The 14,877-nt window shown below is 46.3% G+C and overlaps 1 protein-coding gene across 3 annotated transcripts in view; it reads right to left on the bottom strand.

Moving 5' to 3' along the window:
• The window catches only part of MIX23 (mitochondrial matrix import factor 23), a 28,313-nt gene extending 15,465 nt beyond the window's left edge, over positions 1-12,848 (bottom strand). For 2 of the 3 annotated variants that reach the window (XM_065416403.1, XM_065416412.1), the window contains exons 1-3: positions 12,782-12,848; positions 7,783-7,908; positions 6,069-6,215 (exon numbers count right to left, since the gene is read on the bottom strand). In XM_065416403.1, the coding sequence (XP_065272475.1) occupies positions 6,069-6,215; positions 7,783-7,908; positions 12,782-12,832 (324 nt within the window). In that variant the 5' untranslated portion in view covers positions 12,833-12,848. The remainder of the gene's footprint in view (positions 1-6,068; positions 6,216-7,782; positions 7,909-12,781) is intronic. The other variant, XM_065416420.1, reaches the window with a different exon arrangement.
• Between the last annotated feature and the right edge of the window lie 2,029 nt (positions 12,849-14,877).

Genomic DNA, 14,877 nt, shown 5'->3' with positions numbered 1-14,877 from the left:
GTTCTTTGGACTACTAATTATTGAAAATCAACATTCTTGAAACACTGGGGAAGTTTCATAAGACTGGAAGAAAGCTAGTGTGTTAATATTTTAAGAGTACTTGGATGACCTGGGTAATTTTAGTCCTGTCAACTTAACATCGAGCCCAGGCAAAATAATGGAACATCTGACATGGGACTCAATTTATAATTAATGCCAATCAACATGGGTTTATGGAAAAGAGACTATTAATCTAACTTGATTTTTATTTATAAAATTACAAGTATGGATGATAAAGATAATGGTGTTGATGTAACAGACTTCTGTAAGGCATTTGACTTGGTACTACGAGACAGTTTGATTAAGAAACTAGAAAGATACAAAATCAACACAGTATACATTAAATGGATTAAAACCTGAATAATTGATAGGTCTCAAAATGTAACTGTAAACAGATTCATGCACATATATTTTGAGTGGGGTCCCGCAGGGACTGGTTATTGGTCCTAAACTTTTAACGTTTTTAGCAAATGACCAGGAAGAAAACAAAATGTTTATGATAGTGTGCAGAGGACACAAAAACTGGGGCAATGGTAAATAGGACCACAGGTCACAGATACAGAGCAATCAGCACCACTTAGTAATCTGGGCACAATCAAACAAAATGTGTTTCAGTAGGTCCAAATGTGAAGTCATATCTAGGAACAAAGAATGCTGGCAATACTTACAGGATGAAGAACTCTTATCATGGGAAACAGGGACTCTGAGAAGGATTTGGAGGTCATGGTGGATAACCAGAAGAACATGAGCTCCAATTTGCCACTGTGGCTAAGAGGGCTAAGGTAATCCTTGGATGTATAAAACAGAGGAATCTTGAGAAGGAGTAGGGAGATTATTCCATTAGAAGTTGCATCAATTCAAAACAATAGAGATAATGTAGTGTGTCCACACTTCAAGAAGGATTTTGAAAACTTGGAGACGATTGAGAAAAGAGCCATGAGAATGATCTAAGGATTGAAAAACATGTCTCAAGGAGCTCAATCTATTACGTTTATCATAGATAAAGTTAAGGAATAACTTGATCAATCTACAAGTAGCTACATGGTGAACATAAATTTGATAAGAGGGCTCTTCAATCTAGCAGACAAAGATCCAGTGGTTTGAAATTGAAGCTAGATAAATTCAGAATTGAAATAAGGCACACATTTTTAGGACAACTAAGCATTGGAACAACTTAACAAGGGCTGTGGTGGATTCTACGTTACTCGAAGTATTTTAAATCAAGATTGGATTCAAATTGACATGATCTAGTTCAACCACAGCTATTAGACTCGAAGCAGGACTTAGTTCAAGGAAGTTCTCTGCCCTGTGTTATACAGGAAGCCAGCCTATGTGACCACAAGGGTCCCTCCTGGCCTTAAAAAAAAAAAAAAAAAAAAAAAAAAAAAGCTTATATATGTGGACTACCCCTGAGCTCATTTATGGTACGCCTACACAGTGGGGGGGTGGGGGGGGGGAAACAAACCCACATCAGCAAGTCTTGGAGACTGGATCAACTGACTCGAGCGTGCAGGGCTTGCATTGCAGGGCTAAAAATAGCAGCGTATACATTTGGGCTCAGGCTGGAACCCAGGCTGTGAATCCCGCTGAGGGGGTAGCGTCTCGGAACCCAGCCTCCAGCCTGAGCCCGAACATATATGATGCTATTTAGCCCTGCAGTGTGAGCCCACATCAGGGTCTGACACTCAATAATGTGGGGTTTTCTCATTTTTGTTTTTTTGGCTTTTTTGCTGTGTTGACGTACCCTTAGTGTGCTGCGCCAAGAGCCAGCTTCAAAACCTAATAATTCAGAACGTATTCGACTTTCATTCTTTTCTAAAGAGTCCAATGAATGGCAGGTCCAACCAACAAAACAGCATTCATGCGGGAGCTTCCTAAAAGGGAGGGAGAAAGGCTGCAGCAAAATTTTATGTACAAGCAGTATTTCAAAATTCAGATTGGTTCAAACTGGCCCCACTGGGTCCTAGAGTAGACTTTTGTGGTGAAAATTTGGGATGATTTGGTCAAAGTATTTCTGACATATGCATACCCCTAAAAAGCTGCTTTTAACATTTATAAATTCCTATAACTTTGTTTTTTCCCCCCCCACACACAGCCAGGGAAAACGTTATGGCTGTGATCCTCATTAAGACACATCACTGGACAGTTCCTCAGATCAACTATTCAACGATAACCAGTTTTGAAAACCAGTATTGAAAACCAGTATTTCAAAAAAAGTTATATTCTCATTCTCGTTTTCCAGGTGGGTACACCAGGTTCTGGCAAGCATCTTTTGGTAACAGAGTATCTGCCTTAGAGAGACAAAGGTTTACAGACAATTCACCCCTCTTCAAGCTATTGTTTACTAGGGAACACTTTTGTCAGTGACACACTGAGTAACATTTGGTTGCTTGGGAAACAGATGCTCACCCTTTAACCCAAGGACCATGAATTTAAACCCTCTCCTCAGAAGATTCATGAGCAGTGACAATTAGCACTTCCCTTCTTGCTGTCTGGGGCCACAACGGGACTCCTTTTGGAAGTGTGAGTGGTGTATGAATTTTGAGGAAGCGCAACACCACAGAAGTGTATCTCTAGCACTATCTACACATCAGCCCAAGTCCTGCCCTAGAATAGTTTGGCAGGCTGTGGCAGTACTGTGCTGAGATATGAAACCCAGTATGGCTGATACAGGAGGAACTTGCTGTCATGTTGACAAGGACACCAGAGAGGTCAATGTAAGAGTCCTGGCTAAGACAAATCCTTGACTTTAGCAAAGCTTTTGATACGGTCTCCCACAGTATTCTTGCCGCCAAGTTAAAGAAGTATGGGCTGGATGAATGGACTGTAAGGTGGATAGAAAGCTGGCTAGATCGTCGGGCTCAACGGGTAGTGATCAATGGCTCCATGTCTAGTTGGCAGCCGGTTTCAAGCGGAGTGCCCCAAGGGTCGGTCCTGGGGCCGGTTTTGTTTAATATCTTTATTAATGATCTGGAGGATGGTGTGGACTGCACTCTCAGCAAGTTTGCAGATGACACTAAACTGGGAGGCGTGGTAGATACGCTGGAGGGTAGGGATCAGATACAGAGGGACCTAGACAAATTAGAGGATTGGGCCAAAAAAAACCTGATGAGGTTCAACAAGGACAAGTGCAGAGTCCTGCACTTACGACGGAAGAATCCTATGCACTGCTACAGACTAGGGACCGAATGGCTAGGTAGCAGTTCTGCAGAAAAGGACCTAGGGGTTACAGTGGACGAGAAGCTGGATATGAGTCAACAGTGTGCTCTTGTTGCCAAGAAGGCTAATGGCATTTTGGGCTGTATAAGTAGGGCCAGCAGATCAAGGAACATGATCGTTCCCCTTTATTCGACATTGGTGAGGCCTCATCTGGAGTACTGTGTCCAGTTTTTGGCCCCACACTACAAGAAGGATGTGGAAATATTGGAAAGAGTCCAGCGGAGGGCAACAAAAATGATTAGGGGTCTGGAGCACATGACTTATGAGGAGAGGCTGAGGGAACTGGGATTGTTTAGTCTCCAGAAGAGAAGAATGAGGGGGGATTTGATAGCTGCTTTCAACTACCTGAGGGGGGGGTTCCAAAGAGGATGGAGCTCGGCTGTTCTCAGTGGTGGCAGATGACAGAACAAGGAGCAATGGTCTCAAGTTGCAGTGGGGGAGGTCTAGGTTGGATATTAGGAAACACTATTTCACTAGGAGGGTGGTGAAGCACTGGAATGCTTTACCTAGGGAGGTGGTGGAATCTCCTTCCTTGGAGGTTTTTAAGGTCAGGCTTGACAAAGCTCTGGCTGGGATGATTTAGTTGGGAATAGGTCCTGCTTTGAGCAGGGGGTTGGACTAGATGACCTCCTGAGTCCCTTCCAACCCTGATATTCTATGATTCTATGAACTCAGTTATGGGCCAAACAAGGCTCAGTGAACTCCTGCCGGGCACCAATAGGAACAACAGATCCAGCCTGCATCAGGAACTAATAGGTACACTCAGTGCATGCCACAGGCACACTGTGCTGAAAAGGGAGTAGGGAATTGAGAAAGGTAGGCTCTCGTGCAGGGCACAGGTACCTAGCACTGAGATGGGTCAAGTGAGGAAGTGAACACCCATTGAGTTCAATAGGGCACTTTACAGCATTTGAGGCTTGCAGAGCAGTGGAGACGTATGCAAAACCTGTTCCCCCCATGCTAGTCTCTGAAATGCAGTAGGGACTCAGGAGGTCCCCTTCCCTTCCCATGCTACCTCCAAGTTGGTGTATGTGTTCCTCACAGTTGATCAGCTACAACCATCTCTCTCTGTGGCCCCTCCAGTACTACTGGTTGTATGAGGTGCCTGAAGGAAGGCACAGCTGGTACCTGAGGGGTGGTGACATGTGGCCCCAAAGCCTTCCCATAATGCCCCCACCACTACCCTACCTCCTCACAAAACAAGGAACATTAATAAAAACTTGGTTAAAGGGGAGTTACAATTGCCTGGCAGTGCCCCAGACCCTCCAAACTGACACCTCCAAAATTCAGGAAGTGTTATAAGAAGGAATTGTACAGTCATAGTAATGCTTTCCATACCACACACAACCTTAACTCTGCCCCTTGGGTGATAGCAATAGGAATATAACATTAACTTTGCCCAGTCTAATGAAAACTGCCAGTTTCTCAGCACCTCACACAAACCCCAATATCAGCACTCCTGTTTATACACTTCCATCCTCACTGTATTTTTGCATCACCATTGACTAAGCGTAGGTTGGCAGACCTCACTAGGAACAATAGTTTGAGCTCTCGTTAAACTGAGTGAGGGGTTGGTAGGGCTACCTCTCTGAAGCACCCCTTGTGGCAGAGATGAAGAGAAAAGAGTTGAGGTTCTGAAATGTTAACTAAATTGTGTATTGCCATATTTGCTAGTGTTTGCATTTTGTTTAATTTCCCTGATTCTCCAAGATCTTCATTTTCAGCAGGCACAAGTTTTGAAAGGTTATGAGTAGGACCCTATCAAATTCACGGCCATGAATAATGCATCACAGACCGTGAAATCTGGTCTCCCTGCGTGAAATCTGGTCTTTTGTGTGCTTTTACCCTATTCTACACAGATTTCACAGGGGAGACCAGATTTCACGGTCTGTGACGCATTTTTCCTGACCCAAAAAGAGTTGCAGGTGGGTCACAAGGTTTGTTTGTTTGTTGTTGGGGTTTTTTTTTTTTGGGGGGGGTCCACAGTATTTCCACCCTTACTTCTGTACTGCCTTCAAAGTTGGGCAACCGGAGAGCGGCGGCTGTTGGCCAGGTGCCCAGCTCTGAAGGCAGTGCCCTGCCAGCAGCAGCACAGAAGTAAGGGTGGCAATACCATACCACTGTTACTTCTGTGCTGCTGCTGGCGGTGGCTCGGCCTTCAGAGCTAGGCTCCCAGCCAGCAGCCGCTGCTCTCCAGCTGCCCAGCTCTGAAGGCAGCACTATCGCCAGCAGCAGCACAGAAGTAAGGGTAGCAGTACCGCAACCCCCCCCCCACAATAACCTTGTGACACCCCCTGCTCCCGAACTCCTTTTTGGGTCAGGATCCCTACAATTACAACACCATGACATTTTAGATTTAAATAGCTGAAATCATGAAATTTATGATTTTTAAAATCCTGTGACTGTGAAATTGACCAAAATGGACCATGAATTTGGTAGGGCCCTAGTTATGAGGCCCTGTCAGGACATCTTTAACAAAGGTTTGCTTCTCTTTCCTTTTTTAAGTGAGGGACATTCACTGCCTGTTAATGGCTGTTATTTGGTTAAGATCATAGTCTATGATTTGGTGAATGAATTGTGTTTATTTTACCTGTTGTCACAACAGATTATAGATTAAAAGTGTGGACAGTTCTGTCTTGTGGACTGAAGGGAATCCTCTCACCAACCAAGCCAACAAGTAGCCAAACTTGAGTTGTATGAGCTAGAATTCAGTACAGGACAACAGATCTTCACGATGGAAATAATCAGTTAGCTGAAACACCAACCCTCCCTTTCTCCCTGAAGGGATTCCAGGAAGTGCTACCACTCACCTTTGTCTGCTCTTGCCTGAGCTGCTTTAATAATGCTACGTCATCCTGGGCCTTCTCCCTCTCTTCTCTGAGAGTTTTTACTACATTGGAAGTCTGAGCAATACAGCTTTTGATTATTTTCTCTCTGCTGGCATGAGCTTCCCTCAGCTAATTGGAGAAGAAGAAGAAGAAAAAAAAAGTCAGATTAACTAGTTCAATGGCCCATGGGAAGAAAAAGCCTCTAAATTACAAAAACAAGTTTTAAAAAAAAACAAAAAACAGGTTGTGTTGAGTCTCACAGTACAGCTACAATAACTACTCTCCTTGTTGATAGAGCAGTCTTGCCACAACTACTTTCCTATACTTCTGCCTATGGGACAGGTCCCCATTTCCATACATTACAAGGAGAGAATAACCCTTCCTTCTCTCAGAAGTGGATCCCAATCCCCACAAACTGGCAGCTGAGCTGCATACAACATCTTATTTCCAATTCTAAGGTAGGTGGGGAAATTGAATTGCAATAGTATAACTATATTGGTCTTTCTAGGCTGGCGCCATGCTATCAGGGGTTCACACTGCAGGGTACACAGCAACCTATGGAGCAGGTGCTAGAAGAGCACAACACTAGCAGGGAAAGACAAGAAAGATACTAAAGCGATTCCAATTGCTTCCTTAAGGAAAAAAAAAATCTCATGGATATAATATTCCCACTCAGTACCAACAATTGAAATTCCTTAATGCTTACAGGAAGTGACTGAAACAAAGTAGATTGAGCGTGGGACAAGAGAGATAGGTGGGCTACACCATTACACAAAGTCGACACGTCACATCTTTCAAAGGGGCTGCTTCTCATTGACACACCCTATTGCTTTGTTGTTTCCTTAGGTCAGGTCTATGCTACAAACTTACATCCACACCCTTGAGTGAAGTAGTTATATTTACCTAACCCCCAGTGTAGACAGCGCTATGTCAACAGTAGAATTTCTCCTGTCAACAAGGCTAATGCCTCTCATGGAGGTGGATTAACTACGCTGACAGCGGAAGCTCTCCCATCGGCGTAGTAGAGTCTTCACTAAAGTGCTACAGTGGTGCTGCTTGTACATGTACACAAGCCTTTACTTTGTGCTAAGCCTGATTCCCACCCGCATCCTACCACCTTATAGGCTAGGCTCAACTGCTCCAGGGAGGAGTTTCTATGATAGAAAGGTTTCAGATCTGGTGGCTGCTGTTATAATCTTTAGAATCAATTGTCTGTGATCCCATAAGAATCAGTTTTGACTCTTTAATCTATATCCTGGCAAGCAATGTTGTTCAGAATACCAAGTAACTGAATTTAACAAATAGTATCAGACAAAGAAAAAGGTGAAGACCTTAACTTTATAGAAGTAGACTGCTTTGAAAGTACTGCAGAAATGCGTTAGCCCTGCTATTTAGATAGAGTAATGGATGAGCTGTCTAACACATACTAAGGTCAGTAGTATATCCTGCAGGAATGCTACAATGGAGCAAAAAAACCCTCTGCATATGGGTATCTGTCGTAAAGCAGCCATTACGTGTGTGGGGACTGGCTATATAAAAAGTCAAGTAGGCCAGTCGTGGATGCATATTGGAGTATCTGCAGTGCCAGCAATTTGTAACAAGCTGGGGAATGGGTGATCTTGTGTTTCTGGACACTACATTTAATAAAGCATCAGGAATTGGTTGAAAAAGGCTATAATGAAATAGGTACACTTACAGACTGGTAGAGCTCTTTACAGGTTTGGTTGGCATCGACTTTCCCTGCAAAGGAAGCTGTTGGAAGTGTAGTATTTAATTCATGGACTATTCTGTCATCAATTGTCCGCATCACCCTGAGCAATTCCTGTATGTAAAAATAAAAATCCTTGCTTATACCTGAACAACAGGGAAATTAGAGGAACTGTACAATTAAGCAATTTTTAAATTTTAATAGCTGTGTGGCCTGGAGAACATAGCAAAAAAAAACAAAAAAACCAAAAAGGTGTCATCCATGAAACAGTCGTTACTGAATTTTTTAAGGATGAATATTGTTTTGAGTATGGGCCACAGGCAAAGATATTCTACATCCTTTGAGTATTTTCACTTTGTTCTCTAGGCTGCCCAGCTCCACTCCCCTGCTCTGCAGGTATCTTGCATAAGACCCTCGTTCCCCCCCAATGTGTGCGCCAGGGAGGTGCTTGTAGCTGGTTTCAGCAGCACCTCATCTTTCCGGAATCAGCTATTATGCTGTCCCTGAGGCAGCTCAGGGTGGCTGGCCAACACTTCTGGTTTTCCTACTCATTGGCTGCAAGCTGGATACCCATCTATGACTCTCAAAGCCCTGCTGCCTAGCTCCATAGGACAGTGTAGGGAGCACATGCTGAAATCCAATTAACTCCCCCTTTTGAGGAAAGCTGAAGAGCAAGAGATAGCTAAAAAAAAGTCACAGACCAGAGGCAAAGAAAGCTCTTTGGGGAAGGGGCCATCTTGTTCTGTATTTGCACTGTCCTAGCAAAATGGGGTCCTAGTCCATGACTGGGGCTCCTAAACACTATGGGAATGCAAATAAGTAAACACAATTTGGGGCATCTAAGTGCAGCAGAATGTCAAATCCCACAGCAAAAAACAAAAAACCCCACTGAATTCTGTAGCATCTTAGAAAAACTGCAAATTCCATAGCCACAGAATGATGCAGAACGTAGCCCCTGGACTTCTTCTAGCGTAAGTCAGTCGCATTTTGTATTTTAGATTAATTATTCTAAATGTAAAAAACCACATGAAATCTAACATGGAAGTACTGTGATGTGCTGCTAATATTTTAACAGCAATTCTTTTAACTTAGGATACACCTTTACACAGATGCACATGCAACAGATCAGGTAAGTGAGGCAGTGAAGAATCTATTCATTTGTTTTCTCTAGTTAAATAAAACAAAACACTCTCATAACTTCAACCAAAGAAGAAAGCACTGCCAATGGACAATCATATTAGATATATTTGCTGGAAACGTTTGCTGTTTGTTCTTTTTCTGGAAAATATACAGAGCATTTTGAGAACAGAGGCAGCACAATAGCATAATTTGAAAGAGAGATAAATATGTTGTAGTCTAGAGAAGAAGTTCTTCCACTACGAAATACTTTGAGAACACATGCGAGCCTACTGTTTCTTCAAGACAAATATCTATGTACTTCAGCAATATCAAACATACAGTTGCCTTAATTCTTTCCTTTTTGATTGTAATACTATTGTATTAGTGCACTTCTATCATACCTGCCTACACCTGAAATCTAAAAATTGGGTTACATTTAACGTCTCAAATATCCAATTATAACAAGTGAAAGAGACTGGGAAGGGGAATTATGAATATTTTGCTTAAAACTACGGAGAGTTTGCATACAAAAATCTAGTTCCAGGTGTGTGAATATGAATGCCAAACCAGACTTTAAGGACATATTGCCTAGCAAGCACATGGGATATAAAAATATAAAGCCAGATAAACAACTATCTGTGCACTGACAGCAAGCATCAGACGAACTAGGAAAGAAGGAACTGGCACATGAAATTGCAAGCCCATTAGCAAGAATTTTTAATGAATCAGTAAACTTAGGGGTTGTACCATACGACTGGAGGATTGCTAACATAGTTCCTATTTTTAAGAAAGGGAAAAAAGTGATCTGAGTAACTATAGGCCTGTTAGTTTGACATCTGTAATATGCAAGGTCTTGGAAAAAATTTTGAAGGAGAAAGTAGTTAAGGACATTGAGGTCAATGGTAATTGGGACAAAATACAACATGGTTTTACAAAAGGTAGATCGTGCCAAACCAACCTGATCTCCTTCTTTGAGAAGATAATAGATGTTTTAGACAAAGGAAATGCAGTGGATCTAATTTACCTCGATTTCAGTAAGGCATTTGATACGGTTCCACATGGGGAATTATTAGCTAAATTGGAAAAGATGGGGATCAATATGAAAACTGAAAGGTGAATAAGGAACTGGTTAAAGGGGAGACTACAACGGGTCATACTGAAAGGTGAACTGTCCGGCTGGAAGGAGGTTACTAGTGGAGTTCCTCAGGGATCGGTTTTGGGACCAATCTTATTTAATCTTTTTATTACTGACTTTGGCACAAAAAGTGGGAATGTGCTAATAAAGTTTGCGGATGACACAAAGCTGGGAGGTATTGCTAATACAGAGAAGGACCGGGATATCATACAGAAAGATCTGGATGACCTTGTAAACTGGAGTAACAGTAATAGGATAAAATTTAATAGTGAAAAGTGCAAGGTCATGCATTTAGGGATTAGTAACAAGAATTTTGGTTATAAATTGGGGACACATCAGTTGGAAGTAACAGAGGAGGAGAAGGACCTCAGAGTATTGGTTGATCACACGGTGACTATGAGCCGCCAATGTGATATGGCCATGAAAAAAGCTAATGCAGTCTTGGGATGCATCAGGCGAGGTATTTCCAGTAAAGATAAGGAGGTGTTAGTACCATTATACAAGGCACTGGTGAGACCTATCTGGAATATTGTGTGCAGTTCTGGTCTCCCATGTTTAAGAAGGATGAATTCAAACTGAAACAGGTACTGAGAAGGGCTACTAGAATGATCCGAGGAATGGAAAACCTGTCTTATGAAAGGAGACTCAAAGAGCTTGGCTTGTTTAGCCTAACCAAAAGAAGGCTGAGGGGAGATATGATTGCTCTTTATAAATATATCAGAGGGATAAATATCAGGGAAGGAGAGGAATTATTTAAGCTTAGTACCAATGTGGACTATATGGTACTGGACATTAGGAAGTTTAGACTTGAAATTAGACGAAGGTTTCTAATCATTAGAGGAGTGAAGTTCTGGAACAGCCTTCCATGGGGAGTAGTGGGGGCAAAAGACATATCTGGTTTCAAGACTAAGCTTGATAAGTTTATGGAGGGGATGGTATGATGGGATAGCCTAATTTTGGCAATTAATTGATCTTTGATTATTAGCAGGTAAATAGGCCCGATGGTCTGTGATGGGATGTTAGATGGGGTGGGATCTGAGTTACTACATAGAATTCTTTCCTGGGTGCTGGCTGGTGAGTCTTGCCCCCATGCTCAGGGTTTAACTGATCGCCATATTTGGGGTCAGGACGGAATGTTCCTCCAGGGCAGATTGGCAAAGGGCCTGGAGGTTTTTCGCCTTCTTCTGCAGCGTGGGGCACACGTCACTTGCTGGAGGATTCTCTGCATCTTGAGGTCTTTAAACCACAATTTGAGGACTTCAATAACTCAGACATAGGTTAGGGGTTTGTTACAGGAGTGGGTGGGTGAGATTCTGTGGCCTGCGTTGTGTCAGACTAGATGATCATAATGGTCCCTTCTGACCTTAGAATCTATGAAGGGGTCTTGGCCTTTTGGGTCAATTGCACAGAAGTTAAATGAACCATGAGGCAGATAGGACGTGTCTACCCTTACCCCCACGCTGCTGCGATTGATGAACCAGGGGTCGATTTAGAGGGGCTAGTGAAGACCCGCTAAATCAACCACAGATAGCTCTCCCATCAACTCCAGTACTCCACAGGAACGAGAAGTGGAAATTAAGTTAACAGGAGAGCATCTACCATCGACCCAGCATGCTGTAGACACAGCAGTAAGTCAACCTAAGGTACATCAACTCCAGCTACATTATTCAAATAGCTGGAGTTGCATAACTTAGGTCGACTTATCACGGTAGTGTAGACATGGCCTTAGAGAGACAAGGTGGCTGAGGTAATATCTTTTCTAATATCTAATATCTTCAGGTCTCAGAGCTCTGTGTGGCTCAAAAGTTTGTCTCTCTCACCAACAGAAGTTGGTCCAATAAAAGATATTACCTCACCCACCTTGTCACTGTAATATCCTGGGACTGACAAGGCTACAACTACTGTGGATACATCAGACAGTACACAGTTCCAGATCTTCTGGGGACTGCCCAAAACTCAGATACCATCTCCCAAGTGGTCTACACTTAAGAGTTTTCCTGGGACATTAAAGTTGGTTAGGTGGAGGGGAGGCAGGGTTTGCAACATTTCTAGACCAGCAAAACCCTTGAGACAGATACATTTATACTGGCAAAAAAGTGCTTTGGCCAGCATCGCTTATTTCGCACAGGAGACTGGTATAAACTGTACTAGCAAAACGACCTTTTTGCTGGTATACATTGCATCTACACTAGGAGAGTTAGGTGAAGACAATGGCCCAAGCACCCACCTCGCGCCTCAGACTCCTTTCTTTAAAATCTTCCCCATCTCCACTCCCGACCAGTCTCTGCAATTTTCACCACCCCTGAGTCCTCCCCCACAAGCAGAAGGCCCCGAGCCCCACTGGACACTTGCCTCCCCACCTCACCCCAACTTCGGGAAACACCCCTTGCTCCTGCCTGGCTGCATGGGAGGAGGGACCTTGTCCCCCACGCTCCCCGGCTGGGGGGGGGGGAAAGGGGCGCCCGCCTGCCTTGTTTCCCCTCCTCTGCGCGGGGCACCAGGAGCTCGCGCCCCACTGTCAGTCAGGGTCCTGGGTGGGCCCCGCCGCTCCCTCGGCCTCACGCGGACGGAGACTGGTGGGGAGCGGGGAAGAGGCCATTTGTCCCCCGGCTCCGCGTGAGCACAGCCAGCTGCTCCAACCCGCTCCCGTCACCTCCCGCCAGCCCCGGGGCCCGGCTGACACCAGGCGCAGCGCCCGGCCACGGATGGGGCCCCAGCGGACCCTGCTCGTACCTGGAACTCGGCAAAGTCCTCGCAGGTGCGGACTTCGCTGGGCGCCGCCATATTGGAGAGGTCGGGGACCCCGACGCCGGCCAATCAGCGGGGGTGACGCGTGGAGCGTCTGACGGGATTGGCTGGCAGCGCTCGAGGCCGGCCTTTGCAGAGCGCGCGGGGCGGTGCGAGTAGGGACGTGACTCGGGAGGAGCAAAGGCGCGAGTTAGGCTGCGTGAAGCGTAGCCCCGGCTGCCGGCCTGGGCATTTAGCTTCGCTGCTGGTTGGCTGCGTCAGTGACGGGGGCAAGGGGGCGCTCATGGGAAGTAGGCTCCGGGGGGCTGCGGGTGTCATTCAGCCTTTTTAGGAGCGAACCTTGGTGCTTAAAAGTGCTGGTGGCCACATCACTCCCCCGTTGCCCTGCCAGGGGAGCTGCAAGAGCGGTGGCACCCGTGGGAAACTTAAGCAAAAAGTCCCGGGGTGGGCACAGCCGCGTGGTCCTGCAAACTGCTCTGCGCAGGGCACCCCTGTGGTGTAACCGGGAGGGGGGGAGCGGCTGCTCTCCCATAGCACATTCCCCAAAAGTGGCGCCTTTTTAACTCACTCACAAAAAAACACGCCACCCGCTGTGGCGCGGTCTTTGGCGGCGGGACCTTCAGTGCTGCTGAAGACACCCGGAGCTAGTGAAGGGCCCACTGCCAAAGATCTGGAGCGCTGCCCCGTCAGTAAAAGTGCCGCCGGGTGCGTAAAAGCGCTGCAGCGGGTGGCGCCTTTTTAATTCACTCACAAAAAAAAGTTCCACCCACTGCGGCGCTTTTACTCACCCGGCGGCACTTTTATTGACGGGGCAGCGCTCCAGGTCTTCGGTGGCGGGCCCTTCGCTAGCTCTGGGTGTCTTCGGCGGCACTGAAGGACCCGCCGCTGACAGAGCCGGCTCCAGGGTTTTGGCCGCCCCAAGCAGCCAAAAAAAAAAAAAGCCGCAATCGCGATCTGCTGCGGTAATTCGGCGGGAGGTCCTTCACTCCGAGGTGGAGTGAGGGACCATCCGCCGAATTGCCGCCCAATAGCTGGACGTGCCGCCCCTCTCCCGAGCGGCTGCCCCAAGCACCTGCCTTACAAGCTGGTGCCTGGAGCCGGCCCTGGCCGCCGAAGCCCCATGGAGTGAGTGAAGGTCCTGCTGCCAAGGTGCCGCCGAAGACCCGGGTGAGTACAAGCGCCGCAGCAGGTGGCGCCTTTTTTTCTGATCGCTCCCCCTGTTCCCTCCACCTGGCTATGCCACTGGCCCCTGTGAAGCCCCGTTGAAGAACACTTTGCATTATGGTGATCATTGCTTAGAACAAAGCCCTCACACCATAAGTGCTTTTATTTTTCCCCATGGTGCTCCACCCCTGCTCAGCCCAAGGCCCTGCCCCCACTCCGCCCCTTTCCCCAAGGCCCCACCTTCACTCCACCTCTTCCTGCCCCTGCTCCACCCCCTCCTCTGAAGCGCTCTTCTCCCTCCATCTCCCCCAAGCACATGGGTTCTCAAACTGGGGGTTGTGAGGTTATTACATGGGGGGTCATGAGCTGTCACCCTCCACCCCAAACGCCACTTAGCCCCCAGCATTTACAATGGTGTTACATTTAAACACTTTTTAATATATTTATGGGGGGGGGGTGTCACACTCAGGGGCTTGCTGTGTGAAAGGGGTCACCAGTACAAAAGTTTGAGAACCACTGCCCAAGCATCTCCAGCAAATTCACAAATATCTGCTTTATATCCATGCATGTGGATACAGATATCCATGGACCATTTTTGTGGATAGTGGATCAGATGCGAATACAACCGAGCAGAGCTCTACTTGCCAGTGTCCCCACCATGGCCTAGTAGCATTGGCCATGCTCCCAGCCCGCCGACTGCTGGGCAGCAGGGCCCGCCCCTGGCCGTGGTGATTGGGGCGGGGCTCCACCCCGCTGTGATGTAACACACACTGCTGCTGCTGTTGCTCATGAGCTCTCAGGAGCAGCATGCGATGCGCTGCCCTTTCCCTCCAACCCCCCTCTGCGCCGCCCCTTCTTGAGACCCCACCCCTGCACCGCCCCTTACATCCAGTCCCCGCCCTTGCGCCACCTCTTCC

Source organism: Emys orbicularis, chromosome 1 (assembly GCF_028017835.1).
Source record: "Emys orbicularis isolate rEmyOrb1 chromosome 1, rEmyOrb1.hap1, whole genome shotgun sequence".
Taxonomy (NCBI): Eukaryota; Metazoa; Chordata; order Testudines; family Emydidae; genus Emys; species Emys orbicularis.
Note: the sequence above shows the minus strand (reverse complement) of the source record. Positions and strands in the feature narration are given on the sequence as shown.